The sequence below is a fragment of the Clinocottus analis genome, unplaced genomic scaffold (genome assembly GCF_023055335.1).
Source record: "Clinocottus analis isolate CAN_PGR_092001 unplaced genomic scaffold, fCliAna1.0.p SCAF_24, whole genome shotgun sequence".
NCBI classification, from domain to species: Eukaryota; Metazoa; Chordata; class Actinopteri; order Perciformes; family Cottidae; genus Clinocottus; species Clinocottus analis.
The window spans coordinates 3,107,568-3,135,273 of NW_027175976.1; the positions used below are offsets into that span (position 1 = coordinate 3,107,568).

General features: G+C 42.7%; 1 protein-coding gene across 4 annotated transcripts in view; it reads left to right on the forward strand.

Annotated features, from left to right (window-relative positions):
• cfap221 (cilia and flagella associated protein 221) overlaps window positions 1-27,706 on the forward strand; it is a 78,025-nt gene that overhangs the window by 2,727 nt on the left and 47,592 nt on the right. For 3 of the 4 annotated variants that reach the window (XM_068590309.1, XM_068590311.1, XM_068590310.1), the window contains exons 8-25: window positions 705-864; window positions 2,957-3,080; window positions 3,476-3,602; window positions 3,778-3,889; window positions 4,193-4,280; window positions 5,368-5,457; window positions 5,889-5,984; window positions 6,362-6,449; window positions 6,714-6,802; window positions 7,187-7,267; window positions 8,120-8,227; window positions 8,366-8,536; window positions 8,660-8,745; window positions 8,883-8,958; window positions 9,174-9,274; window positions 12,013-12,105; window positions 12,202-12,309; window positions 13,196-13,910. In XM_068590309.1, coding sequence (XP_068446410.1) covers window positions 705-864; window positions 2,957-3,080; window positions 3,476-3,602; window positions 3,778-3,889; window positions 4,193-4,280; window positions 5,368-5,457; window positions 5,889-5,984; window positions 6,362-6,449; window positions 6,714-6,802; window positions 7,187-7,267; window positions 8,120-8,227; window positions 8,366-8,536; window positions 8,660-8,745; window positions 8,883-8,958; window positions 9,174-9,274; window positions 12,013-12,105; window positions 12,202-12,309; window positions 13,196-13,325 — 1,928 coding nt within the window. In that variant the 3' untranslated portion in view covers window positions 13,326-13,910. Of the gene's footprint in view, window positions 1-704; window positions 865-2,956; window positions 3,081-3,475; window positions 3,603-3,777; window positions 3,890-4,192; window positions 4,281-5,367; window positions 5,458-5,888; window positions 5,985-6,361; window positions 6,450-6,713; window positions 6,803-7,186; window positions 7,268-8,119; window positions 8,228-8,365; window positions 8,537-8,659; window positions 8,746-8,882; window positions 8,959-9,173; window positions 9,275-12,012; window positions 12,106-12,201; window positions 12,310-13,195; window positions 13,911-27,706 lie in introns of those variants that run through there. The other variant, XM_068590312.1, reaches the window with a different exon arrangement.

The following is a 27,706-nucleotide window of genomic DNA, read 5'->3' on the forward strand; positions in this document are numbered from 1 at the left end:
GTCAAGCGTTTGCGTTTTGTCTTGCGCTCGATTTAACTGTGATGCATTTTAGAATTTGCCTTTAGAGTAGAATGGATGAATGAAGTCAATTTTCCATCGATGGTTCTCATTTTGCTCACCAAATTAAGGACATAAGCCATCAGGACAGCAGGTGTGCTGTGTTTTCTCAAAAGCTTTGACTGGTTGTGTATTAAACAAGTCGCCACAGAGCTTGAAGGATGCCTCCAGTTTCCACTAAGCAGTATTCATGGTCTGGAAAGCATCATAACACACGGCGGAAACCAGCACTTAGAATTACAGCTGCAGGTTTAACTCGCGTACAAAACTGGAATGAGAAGAGATACAGATAGGTATTTTTATTTTGAAAGTGCGTTTGTTTTTTCCCACACACACACACACACACACACACACACACACACACACACACACACACGTCACCTTACAATATAAATAAAAATATACTTTTACCTCTTTAATTGTTTGCAACTGACTTAGTTTGGGGGAATTGTGAGCTGTGCGTTTAGCCAATTGTCGCTAGTATCTTAATGCAGATGTAAGCCATGGTGCACCCCTGGTTTGAGCAGGGTTGTCCTTCAATCAAAGGATTGGCGCTCCGATCCCCGGTTCTGCTAGTCCATGTCGATGTGTCCTTGGGCAAGACACATCACCCTGATTTGCTCATCCCTGTGGTCCTGCTCTTTCAGGTGTGATACCAGCCAGCGGTGAAGAGAGGATCACGGTGACCTTCAGTCCTTTCCAATATGAGACTAGTCAGGTCACCATCCAGCTGATCATCTCGCAGTTCAACACCAGACCGTACCTCTGTACCATCACTGGGAGCTCCGCCCCTCACCTAGCCCTCAGGTAATTACAGCGATTGATGTTTAGTAGAAGAATCCATGTATGCATTCTCTCTAATAACCATCAGGGGGCGCTCCTCTGGTTGCAAAAAGAAAGTCTGATTATATAGAAGTCTATGAGAAGTTCTCAGGGTTCAATTCTCTGATCTCAGGATTCAATGCTAAAATGAGAAATGTGTGTGCAGGAACTTTATCTGCATGTATTAAACCACTGGTTTCAGCTCATTTCTCCTCTCTGTTGACATCATTGTTGGGCAGTTAATTTACATGTTAGGGTTCTGATCATATTGGCTGTGTCTTCTAGTAGCGCTTCACATCGCCACTTTTAATATAGCTGAAGTAGGATCCTGTGAGATGATTTACAAGGCGTGTAATTGGTCGGTGTGTTTCCTGGACCGCTCATCGAGAGCCGTAAAGCTAGAAAAGCTGCGCCGGTTAAATAGAAGTGATCCATGAAGATGTAATAATAATTCTCAATTATCTATCGGTTTACGGTCCAGGGACAACGGCGTCTGGGTCCAGACCCGGTCCGCCTGTTAGTGACACCTGGTGTAGACCATAAAGCAGAGTACGCTGTAGGGCGTGGCTACGTTGAGATTGACAGGTCATTAACACGGCGTTCATGTTTTGTTATGAGCCTATGAGCGCATTTCTGGTGAACACAAGATTTAAAGTGGTGCTTTTGTGTGATTATTTGTAAAGATACTCACCAATTTGTTGACAAAATCGTGTGAGTGCTAGTCGACTCAGAATGTATTAAGTTGAAGACATCCCTCATCTCAATACTTAAATTACAGCACACGTTGCTGTTATCTAACAGCGTGAAAACTCTTCAGGTTGAATCTAACTTAGTTCTTCCCCATGGTGCTTAATTTGGTCGGCATGAGAAATAAATGATAGGATCAAATGGTCTCTCCTCGCCGTCCAGTAATGATAACAGCTTGTGTGTGCAAACTAATTAGCAAACTAGCTGGTCCGTGTTGGGGAAAGAACAAGCACCCAACTGGATTCAACTGGAAAATGGGCTTGTGTGCTGATTAGAAGTTCCCATTAGTTTTTGTTTTTTTTCCTTAGCCAGTGTGAAACCTAATGTTTAACGCCGTTCCCATGAGAAAGATGGTGCCATCCATCACACCGCAGTAGCTCCATCCACCGCACTGTCTTGGTGTTATCTCGGCTGAAAGTTAATAATTCATGAAAATAGCTCGGTAGCTGGTGCAGTGATATCGAGATGGATATGCCTCCCGATGGATGTTTAGCATATTATAAAACATTACTCTCTGTTTGTCGGTCCCCTCAGTGGAACCAAATAAAAGATGAGATGTGTGCTATTGAAAGATTAAGAAACAAATGCAAGAGCCAATGTTTTTCCAGCTGGAACCACGGCCTGATACTCGCCTGTTGCTTGGCGTCCACTGCCTGACTTATCTGACTTTGATGGAGGCTGTTCTTAAAGTACACGGATCATTTTGATATCTCGGACTGACTTTTGCTACCATGTTGTATTTTCCGTCATCTAATACCCTTGCAATGAATCTAAATAAACCCAGTAAATCTTTGGGACGTTTATGATGTTTAGTTGTTGTGTGAGAAGTGTTGAGTCAATAAAGACAGAGGATAGTAATGCTGTTGCGTTTATTTTGAGATATATTTTTAATTATTGTTCCCCCTCCATGTACATGAAAGGGACACTGACACAATCTGACAGCTGAAACAATGCAAATATAATGAAAATGAATTACCTGGCTTCTGACCTTGTTGCTCAGCCTCCCTGCCACCCCACTGACCATATATCATTGTATAAACACCCAATTTAGAGCCGGTCTCACTCCGCCACGTCCTGGACCGCAAAACAAAAACCAGCCAATTACTGTGCTCTCCGCCACCTTCCCACTGTTTCATTTCCCCCCATCCACTGCGTGCCTTCTTCCAGATTCTACCACTAGCGGCCTCAAATTAGTTGCAGAAACTGTCACTTGCAGTCAAATGAGCGTTTTATACTGATGAATCTATCTTCGCCCGTACTAATGTGTGCAATCCTGCCTTAAGTTTTTGACCATAACATGTTCTTTGACGTTTACTTTTCTGCATCACAGTGAGCCGGGGAGAAAGTTGGGTCATGCAGTGCCTGCAAGATGCAAAAGACCTTCCTCTGCCAGCCAAACGCTCCCTCGAAATAAAACCAAATGCAGGTCAACCCAGGAGGCTGACCGATTAAAGGTAGTGGATGTGGGTCGGTGACAGTCTGATACTATGAAAAAGGAGATTAAGAGGTTGATGAATAAAATCTCATGCTGTCAATAGTTATGAGAGGCTCTCCTGCGCCTTCAGGAAAAAGAACAATGTAAGATGTGCTTATTTGTCTCAAACTTCAATTAGTTTGACACTTCATTTTCGATTAAGAGATGAAAGAGCCTATTTTTCTTTTAACATTTGTTTGTATCCGAACAGAGTAGTATCCTTGTAAAGTGAAGCAATGGGGTTCCTTTACAAAAGAAAACAAAATTGTTCTGAGTTTTCTTCTTGTAAATTTGCCACTTTAATCTGTCTTGTACATTTTTGATATAATATGCGTTGTCATAGTTCATGCTGTTATTTCTTTCCCTGTCCTGTAGACATTGACAGATCATACTGGTGTTAAAGCCGGACCGAAGCCTCTAGTAGATATCTGCAGTCCTGCGGGTGTGGCAAAGATGCTGATCAAAGACACCGATAAGCTCAACGCTAGAGACCTGAGGGAAGGTAGGTGCCACCTAATGGTTTGACTCTTTACACTGTCGGGTTTATGTGGCATGCATGTCACCTCTGCAAGCCTGTAGGGTCCTGTTATATTCTTGTTTTGTTCAGTATCCTTTCTATAAAGTCAAAAAGCATTTCAAGTTATTCTCTTATTTTGCCGCTGCCCCCTTTCCTTCAGCCATATGCTGCGGCGGGACAGTCGTCGTGCAGAACAGGCAGATGAAGGAAGCCCTCTTCATGAAAAAGGTTCAACAACATGTGAAGAATGTGCAAGCCAACCAGTTCAGATGGTAGGCCAATAGATATGAAATGCATGTTTTATTTTAAAACCATACACTGCGTCACATTCACCAAAAGCTAAATGTAATCATGATGTCAAAATCATATAATAAACTATGTTTTTACCAAATGTTGAAGACATTTAGGGTGAAAAAGAAACATTAAGAACGCGTTTTGTTTTGGATGTAGAATTTGGGATATTTTTGTACAAGAAATAAGATTATTATGAAATGAATGTCACATACTATTTTTTTTACCATTTTGTTTGTTTTTTCAACATGTCAAGTTTATTAAAAAAAATGCATTTGATTCAGGAAAGTCCATCTTGGTAATGACCCCGTGTCAGAGCACACCAGGCGGCAGATAGCGGAGGAGAGAGAGATCGCGCTGCATGAATACATGGTAAGACTTCCACTTAATGTGGACGTGGAGAAGCAGTCTGCCCTTTGCTATTCTTACAGCTCGTTGTGTTACAGAACAGTCCAATAAAGCGCAGGGTGGTTTCAAAGTCACCCAGAATTGGCAATCAACACTTCCTGTTTGCAGTAAAACTCACAGGGTTAGTTTGATACTGAGGTGATCTTTAAACGTGATGATTCTTATGTAAGGCCTATTTTCACTCAACATGACATTTACTGGATATGGCGGTAGCAAGACACCGTACACACACCAGTGTCACAACCCAAGCAGTTGTATTATTAGATACACACCGAGGAGGAAATATGCAGACTAAGATGAAAAAAAAATATTTTTAAATATGTGTCTGTGTGTGTGTGTGTGTGTGTTTCCTCAGAAAAAAGTTATTTGAATAGTTGACAGAACTCTCACAGACACTTAACAGCACTTCCTCCCCCGACTCTCCTCCACCTGCACTGTTTATAACACACACACCGCCATAAAGTCTGCGTTTACAGCCTCATTTCACCACACTCTGTTTTTTTTATGTGCTGTTTTTATGATAGGATGATCTAGTATCTTCTATATGCTGTCACTGGAGTCTTGACTGCTGGCCAGAACATAAAAATGTCAACAGAGAAGACGTCCTCCTCTGTATCAGTGATGGTTTACACCTTTGTTGCTTAACCAATGGTTTTGTTTCCAGGACAAGAATTGGCCGAAGGACTTTGTGTCAAAACCAAAATGTAATTGTCAAATGATTGAGCGATACCTTGACGTATCATTCCTACAAACAAATGACACCATACGCCACGGGATTAGTTGTCACGGTTGCTATAGTTTGGTAGAATTACATCATACCTTATCAAGCTTATGTCTTCCTGTAACAAAGAGACTGTTGCCTCTTCAGCCAAAGAATTTCAAGGCGTCCTTATGCTAGAGAATAAACATGTTGGGAGATTTATTTCCTCCATTGGCCATGCACCATCTGTCACTGCCAGAACTCTAAAGGGTTTAGCAGAAATAGAAAGAGCAGCACCTACTTTTTGCTTCCTGCCATATACCAATCTTCCTTTGTACTCTTTTGTCGTAGGTCAAACGGGGAGATAGGCGGCACGACGAAGACTTTGCTGCTGGGAAGCCTAAACTTTTCTCCAGACGAGTGGTGTGTGAAGCAGGACAGGTAAACGTTCACTGTGGTGTTTTACACACCTGGGGTAGGGATGAAGAGCATCGCTGTCTTCAGGATTTGAGCAGATTTGCCCTGTCGGACTCACACTTAGTGTTTTTCCATATAAAAATCTCAGAACGTCCTCCACCGCATCTGAAAAACTACAGTACTCTCAATCTTCAATTAATTCTGAGTAGATCAATATTTTGTGTCGATACAAAGTCGTTACACAAGGAGATAATACATGGTGTTTTATTCTTTGGTCATGAATTAAATTAATCTGCAATTTGATTAAATGTAAGAGTCACCTCACTGTAATTTATCCTTTTTAAATACTCCAAGCTTGAGACCTCATGACATTTCACTATATGTTCCTTTCCATTTTCACACAATAAACAAGCACATAAAAGTCAGCAATAAGTGTGAGTTGTGACCTCTTCCAGGCCTGCGAGGGAGCTCCGTCCTTCCAGGTTTACCCCAGCTTTCACTGGGAGCTGCGACAAAGAGCCCTCAGACTGTTCCAGCAGGCCGCACGCAAGGTAAGTACCTCCAGGGGCTGTGTTGTCACCTAGGTACAAGTCCAGATGCATGCATCCAAATGCATTTACATAGATGCAAAGATACAGCACATGCATACACATGCTTTCCTCTTCCCTCAGGACTGGACTAGTGTCTCTGCCCCTTTAGTTCAGCATTGTGTGAATTCCTCACACTAAATGTATAATAGTCTTTACAGCATAGTTGATTTCCCTCTTAAAGCCAGAGGAAGAGCATGCTTCCCTTTTCCTAGTGGCAAGTAAAACCAGTCTTTTTGTCCATGTGTTTTGTTCCTCCTGCGTAACTACGTCCGTGTACCTCCTTCTGGATGTGACTGGCCAGGAACTAACGTTCCTGCACTGCTCTCTCTCCCTCGCAGATAGTGATCCGATGTCGCATGAACCGAAGACTGACCTGTTTGAAGAAACTGTCAGACAGCAGGGGGAACTTGCTCTTGGCAAAGAAAGGTTTTGATTATCCCATAATCTCCTCATTCAGAAGTAATCTCATTATGCCATGTCAGTAAAGCGTGCTTAATTGAGTTCATTCCCCAGAGGTAAAATTGAATCCCCCTCTGGTCATTATGAGCGTCCTAGAAAATACATGCAAGCCTCAGGCAAAGGGCTATTTATGGTGCTGCCTGCATTTAATCATACAATCAATGTGGCACAACTTCTCCCTGACAAATAAAGATTTTTTAACTGTTAATTTTCTCACCTTTTTTCATGTAGAAGAGGAGACTACTTGTGATCTGAAGATCTCACCAGACAAAATCTTTCCATTTGCTTTCCCTGTTTTCTCTCATGAAGATGACCTATTGGTGAGTACATTACATCGCTGACAACTGTACAAAATAAATACAGTTGTTAGTGTGAAATATAATTACCCATCAATGTCCAAAAATGTAATCGGCAGCCTGTCAACAGGATGGCTGAACCTTTTCCTTGTCAACCGGTTTGCCTTGATTATAACTGAAATCCTAAACTACCTAAATAGGTTCTGACACATGAAAAATGCACATTAAACAATTTTCCGTCATTATTTTTCCCTAGAAAGAGGTCTTTGATCTGGTGTAGAATCAAAGAGGAAGCTCACTTTCCACCAGTTGAATTAAATCTCTCATTATTCCCAAAAGCTCCGCAGGTAAAAGGCCTCTTGTGTTCAATTGAACAAATAATACCACTTGTCTTCTTGATACCTCCAGGCTGCCGGTAATTTGGTCCCGTTGCCTGTGGATCCTATTGACGTGACTGTGACGACACATATTCCTTTCTTCAAGCTTCAAGTAGGCATTTATTGCAGCACCTCATCCCAACATCATGCTGGCACATTTAACAGATGTTTACTTCTCAGCAGCAGCAGTGGTGGAGAGCACTTGAGTGCATATACTCAAGCACTGTACTTGCATTTCACAAGAATATCCTCTTAATGCCACCTTATATTTCTACTATATTGTACCGCTGGACTAAACAATTGTCCCCAAGAGGCTTTTGAGGACTTTTACTTGTAATTGAGTATTTTGACAGTATTCTTCTGTTGTGGTACTTTTACTTAATTCTCACTTTAAAAGAAGTTTCTCTGGTGTCTGAATGCCAAACACTGCCATCAAATGATATGTTGATATAATTTTCTATCTTCACTAAGTTAAATCTCAGCAAATTCAGTCCTTCTCAAATAATAATTAATTATCAGAATTCTAACCCATTACATAACAGTGTGTTTAATAATGCCACTGTGTTTTTAATAAAAAAAATATATATTTTCTGCAATACAGCTTAGGATATGTCAACAATTAGTATTTAACATTAACATCAATTCACATTGAAGCATAGGCTCTAGGTTGAAAGTCTGATGTAATAGAATGCCTGCTTTTATCTTGTTATGGACAGTTTTTGTTTATGTAATTGGTTAAAATGGGGACATTTTTGTCCCTAAGGGACTGACTGTCTGTAAATATTTTGACTTATCGTAGATTTATTATAGGGACTGAAGGGGAACTTCCAAAAATCTCTCACCCTTTCCAAATGGTCTTCTATCTGAGTACTTCCTCCACAACTGCCCAACACGCATAATTAATAGGAAACGTAATGATACAAAAACGTGCGTTTGCTGCTAACTTGATTTGTTCTGTCTTTAGGTTCCCCAGCACTATAAGCTTATGGGCTACCAGATTGTGTCAACCTGGGATGCTTTTAACTCTTATGTGCCCACCACTCTGGCCAGACCACTTCGCACTGGAGCTCCGGTAACCCTGCAGCTCCTAGATTACAACATTTACATTTCACTATTAGAGAAATATATTTATTCATTTATCTCTTTACTCAACCGCTCCGATCCACCTACCTTATTAAATGTCTGTTTCTGCATTGTTGTCCCTTTTTAGGACGAGCCGGTGCCCAATGAGGTCGGTGCGCAATCTCCTATACCAGAGTCTCAAGCACGGAAAGGACCGAAGGATGGAAATGAGAAGGGGGAAGTGAAGGCTGCTAGTCTCTCCTTTCACGCCCCCGAAGCTCTGCTCAAACCTTTTCCGGCAAACCCTCTTCGAATCTTCGTACGGCTGTCATTTACCATCATTGATTCAAAGTCTGAAATGAAACGTTAAGTCTCTATGTGAGACATGACACATACCAGTGTGACGCAACTGTTGTTTTTGTGTTTATTTCATGTGTTTTAGAACCCAGATCCAGGCCTGCAGACCTACAAACCAACCCCTAAGTACCTGGAGAGTGACTTGGAGTTCCACCTCTGCCCGCTGCCCAGGTAATAACAACACATTAGTAAATCAATATTTATGGTTATATCCTGTAAGCCTTTGCTTTAGGAAAGATAAGTATTCTCTGTGCTTACATTAGAGACTGCCCAGCTATAGGCCTGTTTGTTCTGCTCTCTGTATGCAGGCATACAATCCCTGAGTGCGACTTGTGTGGCGCAGGGTCATGGACCACACACACTCTAAAGTCTGTGGACCACAAGGTAATTTATTTCCAGAGACTTTGCACTTAGTTTCTTTGAACCCAGTTCGGAGAAACAGACGGGAACATCCAGCACAGGAGTTAAGCAACGCTGTAGACGAAGGCAGCAGCAAAACATATTTTAGATGTTTAAATGTGTGCTTCAATTATAACATTTTCACCTTTGACCCGTTCCGTTCTGACTGGAACTGAAGCATCTATGCTCTCTTCAAACAGGAGGTGATCCCAGGGATCATGACATGGAAGGACTTTGATTTGCTCACCTCAAAGTGTCTGTTCAACCAACCTGCTTTCGTCAGTGACTACGCCCCACGCAGGTAGGCCAGAACCCAACTCTATCACGGTGTGAGATGTCCAGTTGTACCAGAGTGCCCTCACGCTGTACTGACCGCAGCCACCCAGCAGTTACAAGACATATCTAGTATACATATGGTATGTTCCACCAGAGGTTCCTATGTAAAACCCGCAGAGAACCTCCAACTGGAAAGTATGAGTACATGTTTACACTACTTGTTTACAGAAGGGGAAAAGGCTGTTGTTCACTTCCGCTGTCTATCTTTCAAGCCCGTGGAAGAATTTGAACTTATGACCCCGTGGTAGCGAGTCATAGTAGCTTCATAAGCTTTTGACATTGCCAGAAGTCCCATTGTTTTCATTCATGTGATATAACGTATATATATATAAAGTAGAGTGTATGTTGTTTCACCCCCCCCACCCCTCCGTCTGTAATACACAGGTTTAACAAGTGGTCCTTTGGAGTAGACATTAATCTTCCTGGAGTAAATATTTATCCTGTCAAATTGCCGAGACAAAGCTTGAATATTTAATAGCTGGAGATCCCATTCGTCATCATCTCAGGCAGCGCTACAGAAATATGACTGCAGTAGCGATTGCCCTCGGAGGGTCTCGTCGGCGTTGGCGCTCACATTTATGTTCTGTTGATGATTCAGGGCTGATTGCGAACCGCGGGAGGACTTTTGGTCCGGCTGCTCTTTGCGGGCGTAGTCGGCGGCAGACCTGTATTTTGTCGGATGTTGATTTTTACGTTTCCTTCTGTAGTCTCGACTTGTTTATTTGCACAGCTTACAAATCACTTTTGTTTAATCGTCCCTAAAGTTTTATAATTTGAACTTCAATCTTGTATTCTCTGATTTCATCAACACACACACACACACACACACACACACACACACACACACACACACACACACACACACAAATTCTCTTGATTGCAATGGACTTTGGATTGAAGTGATGTGCGTTGATACGACTGCAGTTATCTGACTTAGTTTCACTTGTTTGACTTATTTATAAGGAAAATGTGAATTATAAACCTGATGTACGAAATATACCATGTGAATTCTTGCCTGGAGTACTATTGTATACCTCGACTGAAATACTTTGTCCAGAATCGAGTCATTCGGAGGCAGAGAGCTCAGCCTTTCTTCACTTAGTGTGAAATAATGATTTATTCAGCTAAGAGCCTAAATGGACAAGTGACTACATTACAATATTTTGCTTCAGTGTATTAGTGAACACAGCAGGGGGCCGTCCCATGTGGTGCACTGTGTGCTTCTCTATGCAGCCCGTCTCAAGGATTACCCCTTACGTATGCTCAACATTCTGGTTCTGACCCTTTAAACAGAATTAATCTCATGTACATTGTAATTTCTTTCACATGAAACCATTTCCAGACTTCATTTGACAAGATCCCCAAGTTGTTAGGACAGCCACTGTTTGCATGATGTTCCTGTGACTGTGTGGGTTTTCCTCCTCAGCCCTGTCTCCTCACCTTTCTGTCTGCTTCCCATTTCTCCTCACCTTCCCCGCGTTACATAATCAGATGCCTGGCAAGGCGAGGAATACCCTTTATCCCTGTCGGCGCGGATCTGCGCGTTAACCGCAGATATATTCTTCTTTTGTCGTGCGTGAGATGACTCTCACCCGATCTCCCTGCTCAGTCTTATCCATTTTCCACCTGTGCGTCTGCAGTTACACCCACAGTCTCCCTGGTTATCTTACAACATGAACAATAGCATTTATGTCAGGTAGCAATGACGGAAGATGAGAGTGAACTTGACAGCAAGAGAAGAAGAATAGTGTGTGTTTCCCTTAAAAAGAAACACAAGTGTCTGAATGATGAAAAGGATTCTGTTGTATCTTGACTGGCAACAAACATTAAAACTGGGACTCTCTGGGTTCAACTGGCGTTTAATTCAAATGCCTACTTTTGATTTAGTAATTTAGTATCCAGTTATCTAACAAGCCACTGCTCACGACCAGCCCGGCACCAAATGTCTGACTGTTAAGAGACCAGCTGGTCAACATAGTGGAGCGTTTAGCGGCTAAAGGGCCAGATATTTCCCTCAGGAGTTGGTGGAGACTTCAAACAGAGCTGAGAGCGAGTGAATACTGGACTCGCATTTATAAACTGCTGGCTGGAAACGAGCAACTGTTTCGGAAAAAGATTGCATATTAAGTACCGCGTGCTACATTCTTAATCCTTATGTGCTGCAGACTAAATGAACGTGTTAAGAGTGCCGTTACCAGCAAACTGAACTAACACGTCTGCTCTGCATCACATGACTGTATTGATCGGGATGTTATCAGTCTGATCGTTGAATTAATTACCTCTTCTACTCGATGCTATATTTGAAATATTATTTGAAGATTTGACTGTTAGACATTCTACAGTACATATTGTTTGTCTTCTTCTGCTTTTTTCTTCATCAAACTGTACTTTGATGTCTCTTGCCATCGTTTCCAATTATTTTATCCATCTGCCTCTCAGTCCACCCTTACATGTATGTTTAGTAAGCTCCTGTGTAATTTTCCATCTCCACAAACCCAAACCTGTGGCTTGTCTGTGATGTAATTCTATTTTGTGCCTGTAAACGGAAGATCTTTTATCATTACCGATCAAACTGCGATTTCAAACAACCCAAAGCGGTCCTTTCATCTGAGTGAGATGGAGTAGATATCTGACCATTATCTCGTTCCGGTAATGTGTGGTCTGGCTCTTCAGGGGAAAAAGCAGTGTGTGTGTCCTCTATAGGTGTGTTGACTACAGCACAGATACACTTCCACTCACAGCACCTCCTCTTCTCACCGGCCCTCTTGATGACCTGCCGCCACTAATGGACACACCGTAAGTATCGACATCCAGTGATCTTCTTGTCAAAAGCTCTTCTCCGATAGGAATCGCTGTCTTCCCCGCTCAGCGGATCTGTTTGTCTTTGTTCAGATGCGAGGGCTCAGGAGTGCAACTCAGGCCAGAGATTATCCGAGCAGAGTTCTTGTCTGCAGAAGCTCTGGTCTCCAATAGCAACCTCGCCAGCGGAACAACAGTCAGGTTAGTCTGGCACGATGTGTGTGTTGCTGAGACAAAGGAAGCGCCTTCTATGCAATGAATAAGATGAATGTTTGCGCGTCGCCACATAGAGACACACATAGGTTGAAGAAGAGAAGTCCTCCGGATAAACCAAACACAAAGTGAATCAATGTTGCACATCTTTCACCTGCAGTTCCGTCCAACAAAAGCTTCCTGGCCGCAGGAACACTCGGATGCTACTTTTTCATAACAAGGAAACAGAAGGAAATTCAATCTTGTTAGTCATTATCTTTCATCATTAATCAAGATTGCGTTGTTGGTTTCGTAATGGACTTCTGTAATTGTAGCAAAGCCTCATCATTTAGGATGAATTGTGAATGAACTCTGTTCACTCACCTCCCCTTTAGTCATTTTCAAGTGTAGATGCTTGTAATAATATAGTGATTCTCTGCTAAAATCACTATTATTGCGTATTATTAAGGTTGTTCCAACCTTGCAAAGGTTCCTCGACAAACATCCACCGTTTTTGTTGTAAATGGATCTTGTGCTTTTAGGCCATGCCTTAAATCTTGAAAATACTGTATTTTTTCCTCTCTAAATATTTATATTTTAATATACTTTTAATATCATTTTGTGTCTATGGATGTATTAAATCTTAATTTTTCAGAGGCCATTTAAAATTGACAAATGAATAATATGTCTGGCTAGGATTACTGTAATTTAAAAATGGTGCATTTCTTAATCAATTTAAAACTCAATACTGTTTATTAGAGCTTAAATGGATTTTTTGTATAGATGCTTATGAATGCTGAATCAGGTTCTAGTTTTGCAACCAGTGTTTATTCCTCTGTACCAGTTTAAATTCCTCTGTCTCTTTCATCGGTAACGTTGAATCGCTCCGTCACAGGCACCAGATGGAGCTTGAGAGAGAGGCGACCTACAGGTCTGAATGCTACGCGATGGGGAAAAGAGTGACGGCCAGTGTGAAGCACTTTGGAGTCACTGACGTAACGTCAACGGGAGAGGACAGTGAATAGGCAACCCCCTCACTCTCTCCCCCCACACACACTCTACCAGAAACACCTTCAAATCTTCTCTGTACACACACACACACACACACACACACACACACACACACACACACACACACACACACACGCTCTTGCATGAATAAACACAATCGCAGCACCACAAATACCATCCTACTCACCGATACAAGACTCTACATTGTTTGCCTCGCCACTTCCGTAAAATAAAACCCGGTTACTTTGTCGCCCACGTGTAAGCCTCCCTCCCACCTCCTCCAAATTACAGGAAGATATTCCTACAAAGCTGGGAAATTCGTTATCCCTCCACCCACACAGATAGAAATATAAGCACAGTTACAGTATATTCCAATGAGCGATCTAACGTTACTGACAACTACATTCGGTTCAGAATGATAATTCTGCATCTCTATGCTGTAGTTAATGGTGTCGTAGAAACGAGTGAGCAACATGGAGCTTATTTTTTTTTAACCTGTGTCGCCTGACAACAGTGTCATACTTGTTTTTTAGTGACAGTCAAACATGATTAACCTTTTAGATCTGAATGCATTTGCATTAAAAAGCCATTTAATTGTTGCTTCTGGTTTTGTGTTTTGTGACGAGATCTTTATTTGGAACGTTAAACGGGTCCTTAATATTGATTTGTGCTGATTTATAGACAGGCAAGGGTATTGTTTCAAAATGAATTTGAAACCTTAATAGTTCACGGTAATACAAGTTTGTATTCATATTGTTGTAAAAAGAAAGCTGCTTAGGTCAGAATGATATTCTCAAAAGAGCTGACATCCTGTGATCTCACTGGGACGGAGTCCAGCACAGTCATGTGACCGCGCTCGCCCCTAGAGGGAGCTCCAACTCTGTGAGTTTCACAGTCGGAGGAAGACATCCACATTTATTTGTCCTTCGCTGAGTGTGTGGGTCTGTGTGTGTGTGTGTGTGTGTGAGTCTGTGTACTCACTTAATGGCAGTGTGCTTGAGAAAAATGGAGTGGAAGGACACTACTTATTTGAACTCCCCTCTACAGACACAAACACTCACATTTCCCGTACTTAATAAAAACAAACGCACTTTTTCGACACAGGGTTGGACCAAGACAAGATTACCAAAGCTTACACACATGACAGTAGAGAGAGGAAGGGGTTTAAAGGACAGAGCTTTCACTGCAGCGGGAAAAAACCCAAATCCATTGAGAAATTCCCTGTAATGTTAACATGTCATTGTACTTTTGCACACCAGTAGAGGTTGAGACCTGGCAAATATTCATGGGAATCAATACTATAGCTACATATTTAATTAAAGCCCCAGCAATGGTACACATTGAATAAGTAATAGAGGGTGTAATAATAGTAACAGGAATGTGGGTGTGTGTGAGAGGAAGCTGTGTATGTTTGATGTGCGCCAAGAGACGGAGAGAGAATAAGGAGATACAGTACTACAGCCTATTACAGTCTGTTTGTATAATTCATTTACCCAGCAGCTACCGTTTCCAGTAAAAAATATGGGTCGCTTTACGGATGACTTTACCTCGAAGCTTCCACACCATGAATGTACATTTCTTTTCCTCAGGCCTGATTGAAACATTAGGTGTGTGTGATCCACTGACAGGGAAAATGGGAAGTGTTGCTTCAGCCGGTCGATTTGTCGGTTCCCGCATTTCAAGAAAATAGCCTCGCCCAGTTGACACGCTCGCCACAATGACCTCGCCATCCGGAAAAGCTTAAAAAAAAAAAAAAATTAAGAGGGTTGCTGTCGCTGAACTCCATCGACCACTATTTACAACTCAAACCAACAACAACCTACAGCAACAGATGCAATGGAAACTTTTAACAGCATCATTTTTTCCACCCGTCGCCGCCCCCCCAACTCCCTCCCCGGACCACCTCTCTCTCTCCCTTGAACGCACTCCATCCCCGATTCGCACTCTTCCTCGCGGCGGCTTTTCACTTCACACATTTCAGTGAATTATTCCCTCAAACTTCTCAGGAGAGAAGTCGTGTGGCGGTTTTGGAGGGCTCTGCCTCACAGTAATGGCCCCTCAGAGATACGACGTTCTCCCTGAATTTCTTTGACTGGCAACTCGGAAACTTCTGTCGCAAGCTGAAACATGTTTGGTCCGACTTTGAACCACGTCTTTGGTGCAGTCCGTGTTTGCAATGGCTTCAAGTAGAGCTTTGATTGTCTTCAAGACCTGGTTTGTTTAGGCTGGGATACAAAGCACTGCTCTTAAAGCTTTTTAAAGGATTCTAGTTTTTCTTCATTTTAAATTCATAATTTTTTCCTGAGAAAAGAACGAAGGAGTGAGTGTTTATTGAAACGTGTCAGGACACTGTGTGTCTGTTGGCGCCCAGTGATGAAGAACATCTCAGCCGTGGTGCCATGTCAGCAGTTTATTCACCATGAACAACTTTGCTCTCAATAACCGCCCTGACATCTTCAGCTGCGGCTCAGGCAAAATGTGGAGACCTGTCCACGAGGATACGGCGCCGTGATGGCCGCGGCAGTGGCAAGGTGACCTGAACCTTTGGCAGAGCGGAAATCACTGAAAGGCCTGTCTGAATTAGGCGAATGGGCTGCTTCAACCTCTGTCAGAACAGGGTGCATTTAAGTGGACGGAACAACCGAGCCGGCACAACACGGACGTGTCTGTGACGGCTGACCTGAATGTTTGGTCATGCAGTTGCCGGCTCGCTGTTATCGCGTCTCAAACGCAGAGCTCCATTCACAGATGATGGATGGCGTTATGTGTGAGAGTTTGGAGTTTATTTGTACATGTCGGGCTAGACACCATCAACAAATATTATACCAGAGTACCAAGTATGTAAACGCTTCAATGGCTACAATAGCTGAGGAGTTAGCCACAGTTAGCCTTAGCTAAAACTACACTGCTACTAATTTCTCTTTCGCCTTTAATGAAAAAACATTTATTTAAAAAAAAAAATCGTAATTCAATTTTGTAGTTACTCATAACTAAAAGCAGTATCTCTATATTTTTTTAGCAAAATAAACGCTATTCCCCTGCTAATGCTAACTAGTGCTACCGTCTTAGCTTTAAGTCGAGTGTAATTTTTGTTTCATGTTGAGCTCAAATATTTAAATATGTTAAATAAGAAATACATTTGTGATGATGGTTTCAATAGTTATTAACTGTATTTTTTCGGGTGGGTACATCTGGCAAGAATATATTGTGAAATCAGGAGCATGTGTACTTTGTGTGATTGCTTCGAAGGGTTAAATGTGATTGAATGATTGATTTATTCTTTCATCAACTCTTACGGTGCACAAGCAAGTGAACGATTTTTCAGTCCTGTAGAAAAAGAAGCCCAACTCTCAACATCGTAATTTGGACCCAGAGTGCTGTGATTTAAAAAGCGAAGATTTGTCTTTCTCACTCGCGTGCTCTTTCATTGTGGTGCGAAAATCTTTTTTCTTTTCCTTTTGAGAAGCCAGAGTCCTCTTCTAACCATAGGCTACAAAATTATAGATAGATGCTTACGTTATTAATCCCCAAGGGGAAATTTGTTGTCATAGTAGCAGCGTCACACACTTTACACACACCAAATGTAATAAACTAAACACACAAAATAAAAAATAAAAAATTAATACAAATATTCTACATAGATGAAGTGTAAATCAACGTAAATGTAAATATAGATGTGAATGTGTTAATTATTTCACGAACTTTGTGAAATGATGAGTCACTTTTAAGTGAGCTGTACGAGGCAGTGTTTATTTGTATGACGCATTTAGAGTCGAGTTGTGTTGAAAGACGTCCTATTGTCTTGTTCAGACATAATTACCTCCTTTAAATGTCTTTTTTTTACTCATTCTGAACCTTCATGTGTCTCATAGTTACGACTGAAAAGAAAATCTAAACTTCTACTTTGATTTACTCTTTTGTTCAGTAGTGACTCATTCTTGGTAAGTCTACTTTTAAACCTAAATTGCACTTACTGTCACTGACACATTTGTGTCAATATGTTGTATTTTGAAACGTCAGAGCCTTGACGTAGCTCGAGGTGATCTTGCTGTATTCTGAGTGGCGTGGTTACTTATGTTATCAGTCTCTGTTGGTTTCTGTAAAATGTTGAATACTTATTGTCAGCTTCTTCTAAATAATATCGGTCAAACATGTAAATCCACAATTAACTCTGCAGGATATAAAGTTTAGACTTTCCTGGTCTGTTGCTGATTGAACTGAGCTGAAACCACTCGAGATGGATACAGAACATTAACAACTCTCAATGTCTCACTGAGGAAATATTCCCCCATTGCATTACAATAATAACTCCGACAAGCAGAGATTGGACAGAATAGATTCTTCACTCTGCCTTGGCACTCGGTGTCTTTAATTTAATTTCCCAAAAAGATTGGTTTGAACGTAGCCCCGATTAGCCTGACCGCAGTAGCGCAGAGCCAGACCCCCCCCACCCCCCGCCGGCTGTCTCAGTGGAAGGTGGACCATGACCCGTAGGTTCTGGCTCAATCAAATCCCTCCGACAGCGTTGCACCCGCTTAGGAGTTCACCTTGAGTTGAAGCACGATTTAGATGGTTTCTTTCAAGCTCTACTTTTTATCTGACAGCATCTGCTCCAAAAGAACCCCGAACTCAGAATCCCAGCGATTACTGTGCCGGGTGTTTCTTAGACTTCACAGCACATCTGAAAGTGGAGACGACTGAATCACCGAAGGATCCGAATAGGAAAAAAAAAAAAAAAACTGGCAGATGTCACAATGCCCAACCACGGACACACTAATACTCTGGATTCTGAGAAAAGAAGGCTAAATGGAGTCTGGGTACTCTTTAAGTACAATTTTGTAACAAGGCTAAGATTGTGCCTGGTTATCTCCGAGTATAATGCCCTTTATCTAGGACTGTTGTCGTTTCTGAAGGGCATCAGATGGAGTACTGCTATGTGTAAAGGACTATGTGGATTCTTTAGAAGATGAATACTTTGCAGCAATACCCAGAACTACTTTTACCACACAGGTGAGGCCCGAGTCCCATATTTTCACTTTTGTCCGTGTTGTTCTTTAGTGGGTCTAACTCGGGCGACGACATACCAAAGATAGGATTCCTATTAATACCTGGAAATGCATTTCCAACAACTCACTATCCAGGAATCTGAATTCTGAATACATGTCAGTTTGATTGGCGGGGAACATGACCGACAACAAACAGAGCAATGCTTTCATTTCAGGTTGTGAGGAGTGTGCACTGTAGCGTTAAATAGGCCACCGACACAAAGCAGGGACCACATTAATCCCCCTGACGTTTCTGCGGACGGAAATACAAATGTTATTTGTGACCAGGGGAGAAAATAACAAACAAATGGCAAATACATTTTTATTTTTTTTGTCAAGGAGAGTGGGCAGGAATTACCTTGGAATGGGTTATGCTGGAGCTTAGATAAAAATAAGTGACTGAGTCGAGGATGGCTGGAGATCCAGCAACCTTTAAGGTTATATCCCTGGATTTCAGGGTTTAAAAATGTTTGTTTGTTACATCTAAACATTCAGATTTCTGTCTCAGGCCGAGATAAGAGAAAGTTCATTAAGCCACCTGTAAGTCTTGATCTCAGTGTCAAGAAATATTTGCCAGAAAAGGAATTTGGAGTTATTTCAGTCTGTTTTTCTACGTATTTTCTATTTAAGGTAGAGCTTTACAAGATGTCGGGTTAAAGAACCAAATCCCTGGTGCTTGTGAGCAAGTGCAGTAGTTCCCGCTACTTTTATTCAAGATTTTCCGGTTTTCCTCGCATCATATGGGTCTGTACTCTAGTGAAATCGTAGATTTCTTGGAAATGATCTGCACCATACTCTCCTTAGACAATGTACTATCTATTCCTGTACTTGATAAATGAAGGTATTGTAATTCATGGAAGGCCTCGTGCTATCCTTTTAAGCGTTTTTTTGAGACAGTGAGGAGGGTGACTGGTAGGCAGCGAGAGGAATACAGACGAGGTTTGGAAACAAAGCAGAAACGTAGATCTGGGGTACATCTCTCCTTAGCGAAGATGTCAATATAAAAGCCTGCTGGGTATTTATTTCTAAATAAGATCCAGTTGCCTCATGGCTGAACCTGTGTATGTATCAGCTAATGCTTGGTCCCCTATGTAGGCACAAATAAGGAAATGTAATAACAATAATAACCTGAAAAAGAATTTATTCGCAGTTTTATATTTTTAAGTCGTTAAACAGTTGAGGTTGTAGTTTAAGTGGCAGTACTGATCGTTTTCTTGTCCAATGCATTATTTTTTGACTCGTCAGCACTGAAATATGTGCAAATATCAGTTGACGACACCTGACACTTTTGCTCCGTCCTGGTTTTTGTTTTGTAACCAATGCTGTTTTTTTTTTCCCACAGTCGCAAAAAACTGTTTGGCGAGAGCACAAAAACAGTAAGAAGCTTTGTTTCGAACTCGCGCAGCAATATTTCATTAAAGAAACACACCGCTGCTTTCACTGGAGACGATGACAAATGTCCGGTCACATCGGCTGCCACTACTTAGCGTACGTTGCGTTTGTGACTGTAGGCGTCTGCACTGAGCTACAGATTGTTTATGAGTGAGGAGAAGCTTTTCTCTGTCACACCGCTGAACGACAGCGACTGGACTCAGTGGTTTCTGTGGTCCCAATAAATCCAACAGAGTGATAAATCTTCCATCTAGCGGATCGTGTGACGTCAATTTCACATTATCTAGTTAAACTTTTATCTATATCATATCAATAATTTACTCTTATCCACTTTATAGTTTTTAACCAGGAACTTCATTATTTAGACAAAGTTAAAAGATTAAGGGGTGTCTGCCGTATTGAAAAAACTGGCGGTTGCGTGGCATTTAAACGGAGGCCTGCAGAGCGCCCTAAGAGCACCAATGAGGCAGGTCGATGATCTCTTTCAGTGCGTTCGGGCCTTAAGAGATGGAAGCTGTTGAATGTCAGTTTAGGAGTAAGTAATGAATGCAATTGAAATGTCAGTGGACAACTAAAGGATGAAGACACTTGAAATGACGGTTTAGGAGTAATATATGAATGCAATTTAAATGTCAGTTGACGTGTAAGTTGTAAAAGTAGCTGATGTGCGAGCAGTCAAGTGGCGTGTGAACGAGCTGAGCTTTTTAAAAGTTGAATGAAGTTTCCAGGAAGAAGGAAGGTGGAACCTCCCCATGGACATAATAATGATCATTCTTTGTCGAGTGTGCTTTGCTGAAAGCGACGACACTAATTACACTCCTCTCCAATGGCCCAGTATCATTGTCATGTTTCTGTAATCCTTGACGGCCCTTTTTCAATCTTTTTTTTAATTAGGGTCATTAACGACACGTGAAACCTGCAGTTCTTGGCACAAAATCCTGCGACTCTGCCGGGGTTAATCCTGTCAAAAGGCCGGAAGGATCGCAGGAAGAAATTCTCCTCATATCACACTTGGCATGAAAGCGATGCGTTCAATGCCCATTGTACGCCAGATAATTAGAAACCCTAAGTGGTCTTAACATTGGTGCCGTTCTTTCAATCAAAGCCAACCTTTTCTTCACGTCATATGCGCGGAAGTATGGACTCAACACTCACACATGTTTGCTATGATACCCGAGAGAGTCGCCAACATTTAAAGACTTTAATCGCTCCGGTGGAGAGCCTGGAGGGCTGGACTGCGTTCAGCAGCGGTTACTGATGCATGAGTGCAGGAGAAGACACAAGATCGCGTAAGACAATCTGAAGGGTGGTTACATGCGATTCGTTTACCGCTAATTAGCTTAGTAACCGCAGTGCAAACACAGAGAAGTAAGCTTTACTCACTCCCAGCTATCTATCCAATTACTGAGCAACAGAAAGCCCATTGTGTCCAACAGTATTCCCATTGAGCGCCTGCAGAACTACAACACTAGAACGTTCTCCATTCTCATTTGTTTTCTTTGAATGCAGGTTAGTTCCTTTGAGGTTTGACTTTCAAGGGAGGGCTGGTCAACACAAGGCTCATACACATAATTAGCCCGTGAAGATAGATATCGTCGCCTAAAATAGAACCGCCGTGGGATTTGAGGAATCCTCTCAACCGCCCCTTCAGTTCAGACTTGTAGTTTGTAGCATTTACTAGCCCGAGCTACTTGTGTGAAACAGTTCTATTCCCACAGTGAATTTGATGCACCACCCGATCTGCTGATCATCAACGGGAGTGCACAAGGTCAGATCCCTCGCCGTGATGATTGTCAATGCAATCACTGAACCCCCAGAATTATGTGAGAAAAGCACTCTTGTCAGCTCAGGCACATCTCTGGTTTGCGTGTCTGGTACTAAAATGACTCCTTGCCGTCTGATTTTATGTCTGGCCCCGTTCCTCTCTTCTCCATCTGACATGTTTTCAGCGAGAGAGCTCCATATTAACCACCAACAGATTCGCGTATCCCGACTGGGCATTCGGCCCGGATCGCAGATCACGGTGCGTTTGTTGAACCCGGGAGCCTTTTTGTAACTTCAGCCGACATCACGACGGTCTCTCACAAAGACATGTTAGCAAATCATTGAAGACCGACGTTCTCCCTGCTGCCCACAAGTATTTCTCCTTTTTCTGGGCTCTTGTTTCTATTATTGATTTTACAGTAACTAAAGCAATTTGATACACAGACCCGTTTCCTCATTTTGAGTAGTCGTAAACTGTGGGCGAAACGGCCCAAAATGAGAGTTAATTAAAGCACAAAGTGTTGATATCTCCCTTCTGTGTGATTGTTCAGGCGTCTATTTTCAGAAAATGAAAGGAATTTGAGCTCACTGTGGTTCCAGAGGAACGCGTAGAGAGGAATCGAAGCTGCATTTTAATGTTTTTAACATCGCAGCAGTGGCGTGCTGTCAAACTGTGTCCCCACACAGCTTCAGTAAACACACTGCTACTTTTTCGCTGGAAATCTTAATTGAAAGCGCTTTAACTGTAGGAGAAAAAAACATGAATGGATGTGGGTGCATTCGTGGCAGTAGCCCTGCTTGGCTTTTATTCAGACCAACATAGATGAGCCCGATCGATTTTGCCGCACTTAAACACCTGCACTGTAAAGATATCCCCTGGGCTATAAGGACATGCTGGGGGAGCTAGCGCTGCCTTAGAGGCTTCAATAGTCTTGCAAATGGAGCAACACCATGCATTATTTCCCCTAATTTGATTATTTTGTGCAGTGCAGCACGGCGCCCTTCCAAAAAGCCAAAAACTTGCTTGGAACGGGCCGATCGCTTGGCAGGCGGGGAGGAGGTTTGCTGCTCGCAGCTTTCCTGAGAACCGCTCATCCAAAAAAAAAAAATCTCACACTCCTCACTGTGCTTCCTCGGGTCCTCGGCAATGCAGCCGCCAAGCCTGAAGACGATCGCATGAACGGCTGTCAAGGGAATCGAAAGACGTACATACAGACTTCTATTTTAGCTGGCTGGGTGTTGTGTATACTTTACTGAGATGAAAAAAAAAAAAAACTAAATAAAGAGAATCTGAGCCCCTGAGGTTTTATGTGCGTTGGAGGGACAGAGCGTCCGTCAGATAGCCCGGGGCTGACAGTCCCTCAGCTGATTCCATCACGAAAGGCAATTATGCCTGTGCATTATCATCTTGAGATATCAACAGGCTGCCAGGTCTCGACTCCCTTCATTTAAATTGTGCCTGCTCTCCACTGTGCTGTGGCATGCTGTCACAGCAGGCAAACACCAGCAGCTATATCACACAAATCCCTGTTCTGCCTCCATCATAATATATCAATAATTGTATAACAATTGAGAGGGATGAAGAATTACGTGATGATGAAACCTTTAAGCAATAAGGGAAAAGACAAAGGCCGGTAGAATAAAGAAAGTGGAAATTCAATATATATTGAAGGTGGATATCAAGATAAAAAGTGGCTTTGCAGTAATATAAAAGTAATAAGAAGAGATTTGAGACTGTTTCAACCCCGGAGTTCTGCAGGCAAGTTGGTCTTACAAATAATCAGCGGGACCTTGAAATCAGTTATCCAGTGTAGATATCCAAAGCCTTCCTGCAGCATTCTGCATCGGCATAATTTCAATGTTTTTAGAAGTTGTGTCGTTTAGTTTGGTAAACCGATGATTCGGACGAAGTGATTTTTGCCACTGACATTGTTTCAAGGCTCACTGTGACATTTTGAGCCGTCATAACTGTCCCCCCTGGTCGCTGCTAATTGGCATCCAGTGTAGTACGACACACCTCGCTTTTGTCGACATTTGTTGGCGTTATCCAGAGTTGACGCCCGGGTCGAATTCCGGCGTTTCAGGTCGCGTTCCTGTTTTCTTCCCTTAGAGCCGCCCGGAAATTAAACCCCATGTCGCTCTCGCCCACCAGATTTATTTAAAGATACAGCGCGTGTTACTCGCTCCGTGGCCCCAGGCGGACGTCGCCCGGCTACAAACAAGCCGAGCGGGCCTACGACGCGATTTAACCCTGGCACTCAATTTCACTATCGTCTAATCTGTGGTGTCAGGTGGCGATGGGGAGCTCAGTCTTGTGAAGCGACACACTTAGTGGTACATTTCGGTGTCTTGGTAGCAGTGCGGCGGAGACAGTAGACGGGGGGGGGGGGGTGACCTCGGGCGCCAAAGGAAGCGGTCCGAGAGGTCACGGAAAGGTCAAGAATGACAACGGGGCCGATATGGCACAGAGCAGAGACGAATGGGCTGTCAAGCCTTTCGTGTGTGAAATTTGTCGACCGTGCTCGTCGCAGCTTAAGCACCGGAATTGAAGAGACAAATGTACACAACACAGCTGTGCACGCATGTCATGTACGAGTTGTCGCCACAGCGCGGTAGCTGTTGTTTCCCAGTGTGGCGTCCCGTTACTCTCGTCTCATCCTGATCCCAGATGAATTTCCACTGCAAGCACACCAGCGTGCGTTACCAATTGATGGAGGCTGCATTGCGACAGCCACCTTTTAAATATGCGGAATGCTTTCAATTAAAGCATGCTTTAGAGCTGCCTAAGTGGGATTTGTGCTGCCGGGCTTCATCAGTGTGTGTATGCGCCCCGGGGAAGGATTAAGGCCCATAGCACAGTTTTAATCTCTGATACAGATTATGACTCTGGGTTTCTACGAAAGGCTTCACCACTCTCAGATACAGTATCAGCACCAGTAGATGCGTTCAGGGTCCTGGTTACCTTTCTGAATTTGCAGCCGCGTGCGTATAAATTAGGCATTTTTTCTTTCACACCTTTCCCCTTAAAAAGCCACTCGTGCTTCTTTGCGACGTGCCGAAGAGGGTGGAGGGAGTGAAAGAGATGAGACATCGTCACCTTTAACTCCTATTTAAACTCTTAACACGTTCTTGGTGACAAGCTCGCACGAGATCTTCACGCGTTCACACACTCCCATCTGGGAGCGCGTAAGCATTTATTTAGGAACTTTTAATCACTTTACTGTTTAATACATATTATGTTGGTTCTTTTGCTCCTGTCTTGCTTTTATTATTGAATTAAATTTCATTGCTCCGTCTCCGAGTATCCCTTTTCTCCTCTCTGGTGCTGGGGAAGCTCGGTCTGTGTTTTGAGATGTTAACGGTGGTCGCTTCAGCTACACAGAGTGTTTTCCGTTTCTCTCCACCTGCCCAGGTTTCTTCGGCCACTCCAGGGCTTCAGCCCAGCAATCGTTCTGTCACCGGCCCACTTTTTTTTTAACCCCCCGGCTCCCAAGTCACGGTCTATTTCCTGACCGCTTATAGAGATTTGCTGGTTTGGTGGATGTGTATTCAACAGGCTTTCAGTGCATGCTGGCCCACTGGCTTCCACAGCAGGGGCAGAAGGCTTAGCTAATGGTCTGTTTGCTAAGCCAAAGCTTGGATAACATGTTCAGCGATTGCCTTACAGTACCTACTGTGAATGTTATTAGTTTTCATGTCATTGTGTTTTATTTAGTTTCTCCCATCTAGATTAATATATTTTTTCTCCTTCTTTTTGAGCCGTGCTCGCAGTGCAGCAATGTCTGTCGCTCCACCAATTAAGTTCAGGCTGAAATACTTTAGTTATTGACGATTTTACCAAGAGGTTTGTAGTGATATTCATGGTCCCAAGAGGTTGAGGCCTACTAACTTGCCCTCCTGCCCTCAAGGTCACCTTCAGGTTCACATTCGTTGTTGTGAGTGAATGTCTCTTTTTAAGTGAACACCATAAAACTCACTTTTATTCTCACGTGTCTGAGACCTTGACCTGTGCATTCACTTAGCCATCGCTAACCACCCATCAGTGTTATAAATGTGAAATAACTTCGGTGATCTCCTGTCTGTCCTTCTGGCACCCCCATCCGCTCAACATTTTATTGTTTGCTGATGTTCAAAAGTTTGGTTCATGACCTCTACTTATTGTTTAGTTCTACGAAAACTAATGTTAGCATGCTAGGAGGCTGAACTAAAATGGTAAACACTGTCGTATGCATTAGGCTGACTAAACGGCACCGTGGCATTGTCATCATGTTAGCATGTTGACGTTAGCAATTAGTTCAAATATCAGATATACTAGCATGGCTTTAAACTCGACTTTTCGGTTTAATCAACTAATTAAGTTTGACCCACTCACAGATTCTAAGTCCATAAATCCCCTTTAAAATGTTTATTTGTCCTGAAACTAAAAACTTTTTTTTTTCTTGTTAGTTTAACATGTACCCAATATAGTTTCTTTTGCAGTTTAAATTTTATTCTGAAGTTTAATTTTCAATATCCAGTGCAGGCTATAATGCTAACGCTGCCAACAACAGGTTTTGGTCACATGACAGTATGTAAAGTGTGTCCATGTAGAACTGCATGCACACATACCATTAATATCAGAGCGAGCTGCACTCATCGTACATCGCCTCTGCACTTGTCAAAACAACTGTATTGTCTGGCTTTTTTGGGGTATTCCACCCACGTGCACACACACACACACACACACACATACACAGGTTGTTTATTGAAGCATGGTTGGAGTCAGTTTCATTTCAATCTAGCAGCTGCTCAAAAGCATGTCACCAACTAAAATATACAAATCTTTCAGCAAATCACTGAAAATAATTTTTCACCTCTCCGAGGTAGTCTGAGGCAGCCCTCCAGAGCTGGAGTGTAAATGCACACAGTGGATTAGCCTATATATGTGTACATGGGGGCACACGACGAGCAATAATCTGTCGGCTATCATCACTGTCAGCTATGCTGCTGTCCAATCCCTCTGGGATCACACACATGTGCACGCACACTCGCAGGCACGAGGGATGAGCGACACAGCTGCTTGGGAGAGACAGAGGAGGCTGGGGATTACTAAGGGTTACCCACTGCTATTACAGTATGGTGTGTGTGTGTGTGTGTGTTCTTGTGGCGCTGTCTTTGTGAGGACCAAATGTCCCCATAAAAAGGGAAAGATTGAGAGTTGCATAGGTTTGCTAGTCCTGTCCTTTTCTTTCTTTCTTTCTCTTGCTCTCTTGTGTGTGTGTGTGTATGTGTGTGTGTGTGTGTGTGCGTGTGCGTGTGCGCGCTTATTACGTGTCTGAGACCTTGACCTGTTAGTGTAATGTGCTTTCTCCCACCCATCGCTAACCATCCATCAGTGTTATTTACTGCACGGCGCTTCAGCTATAAACACCTGATGAGATGAAATATTGATTTCCCTTCCAGACTCTCTCTCACTCACACACACATATACACACGCACACACACACACACACACACACACACACACACACACACACACACACACACACACACACACACACGCACACACACAGTGCCTTCCATCCAGTAAAGCTAACCCCAGCCTATTTCATAGCGCCTGTGTACTTTTGAGTCATAGAGTATGCAGTCAAAATGATTTGTGTGACGACTGCACTACTTAATCATTGTTTTATTTATGTTTTCCATATTTCTCATAAAACAGACGGTTAGAGATGCATGGGAAGATGTATTTAACCTGAGGAATGCTTGTACTTTATGAGGGAACTCTAGAGAAACAGGTGGAGGTTATTGGTGAATCAAAGGCTGACAGACTTTCTATTTTTTGGTGGCTTTGGAAAAGGCACATGATATGTTGGGCTGTTCTGCCCAACACATCCTACAGTAGTACAGACTGCCAGGGTCAGTGCTGCAAGCCCTCTGAGCAAGAGTTATGTCTCCCTGGCACGAAGACACAGCACAGTCAAGCTGCACTCGCTTAAGCTCATTGTCCTCATGTCTCTTTGTCATATTGAAAAGGGTATAAAGCTGCAGATGAGGTCTGGAGAGAGTCCAGTTCACTGACATCAGGGTGTTGTGTGCTTGCTTTGCCGACGACACTGTCCGTCTGGCTTCAACCAACTGTGATCACCGATGTGCACTGGAGCAGTCTGTTTGGCTGGATGTGATGTGGATCAGCACTTCTGGGTCTGGGGTCG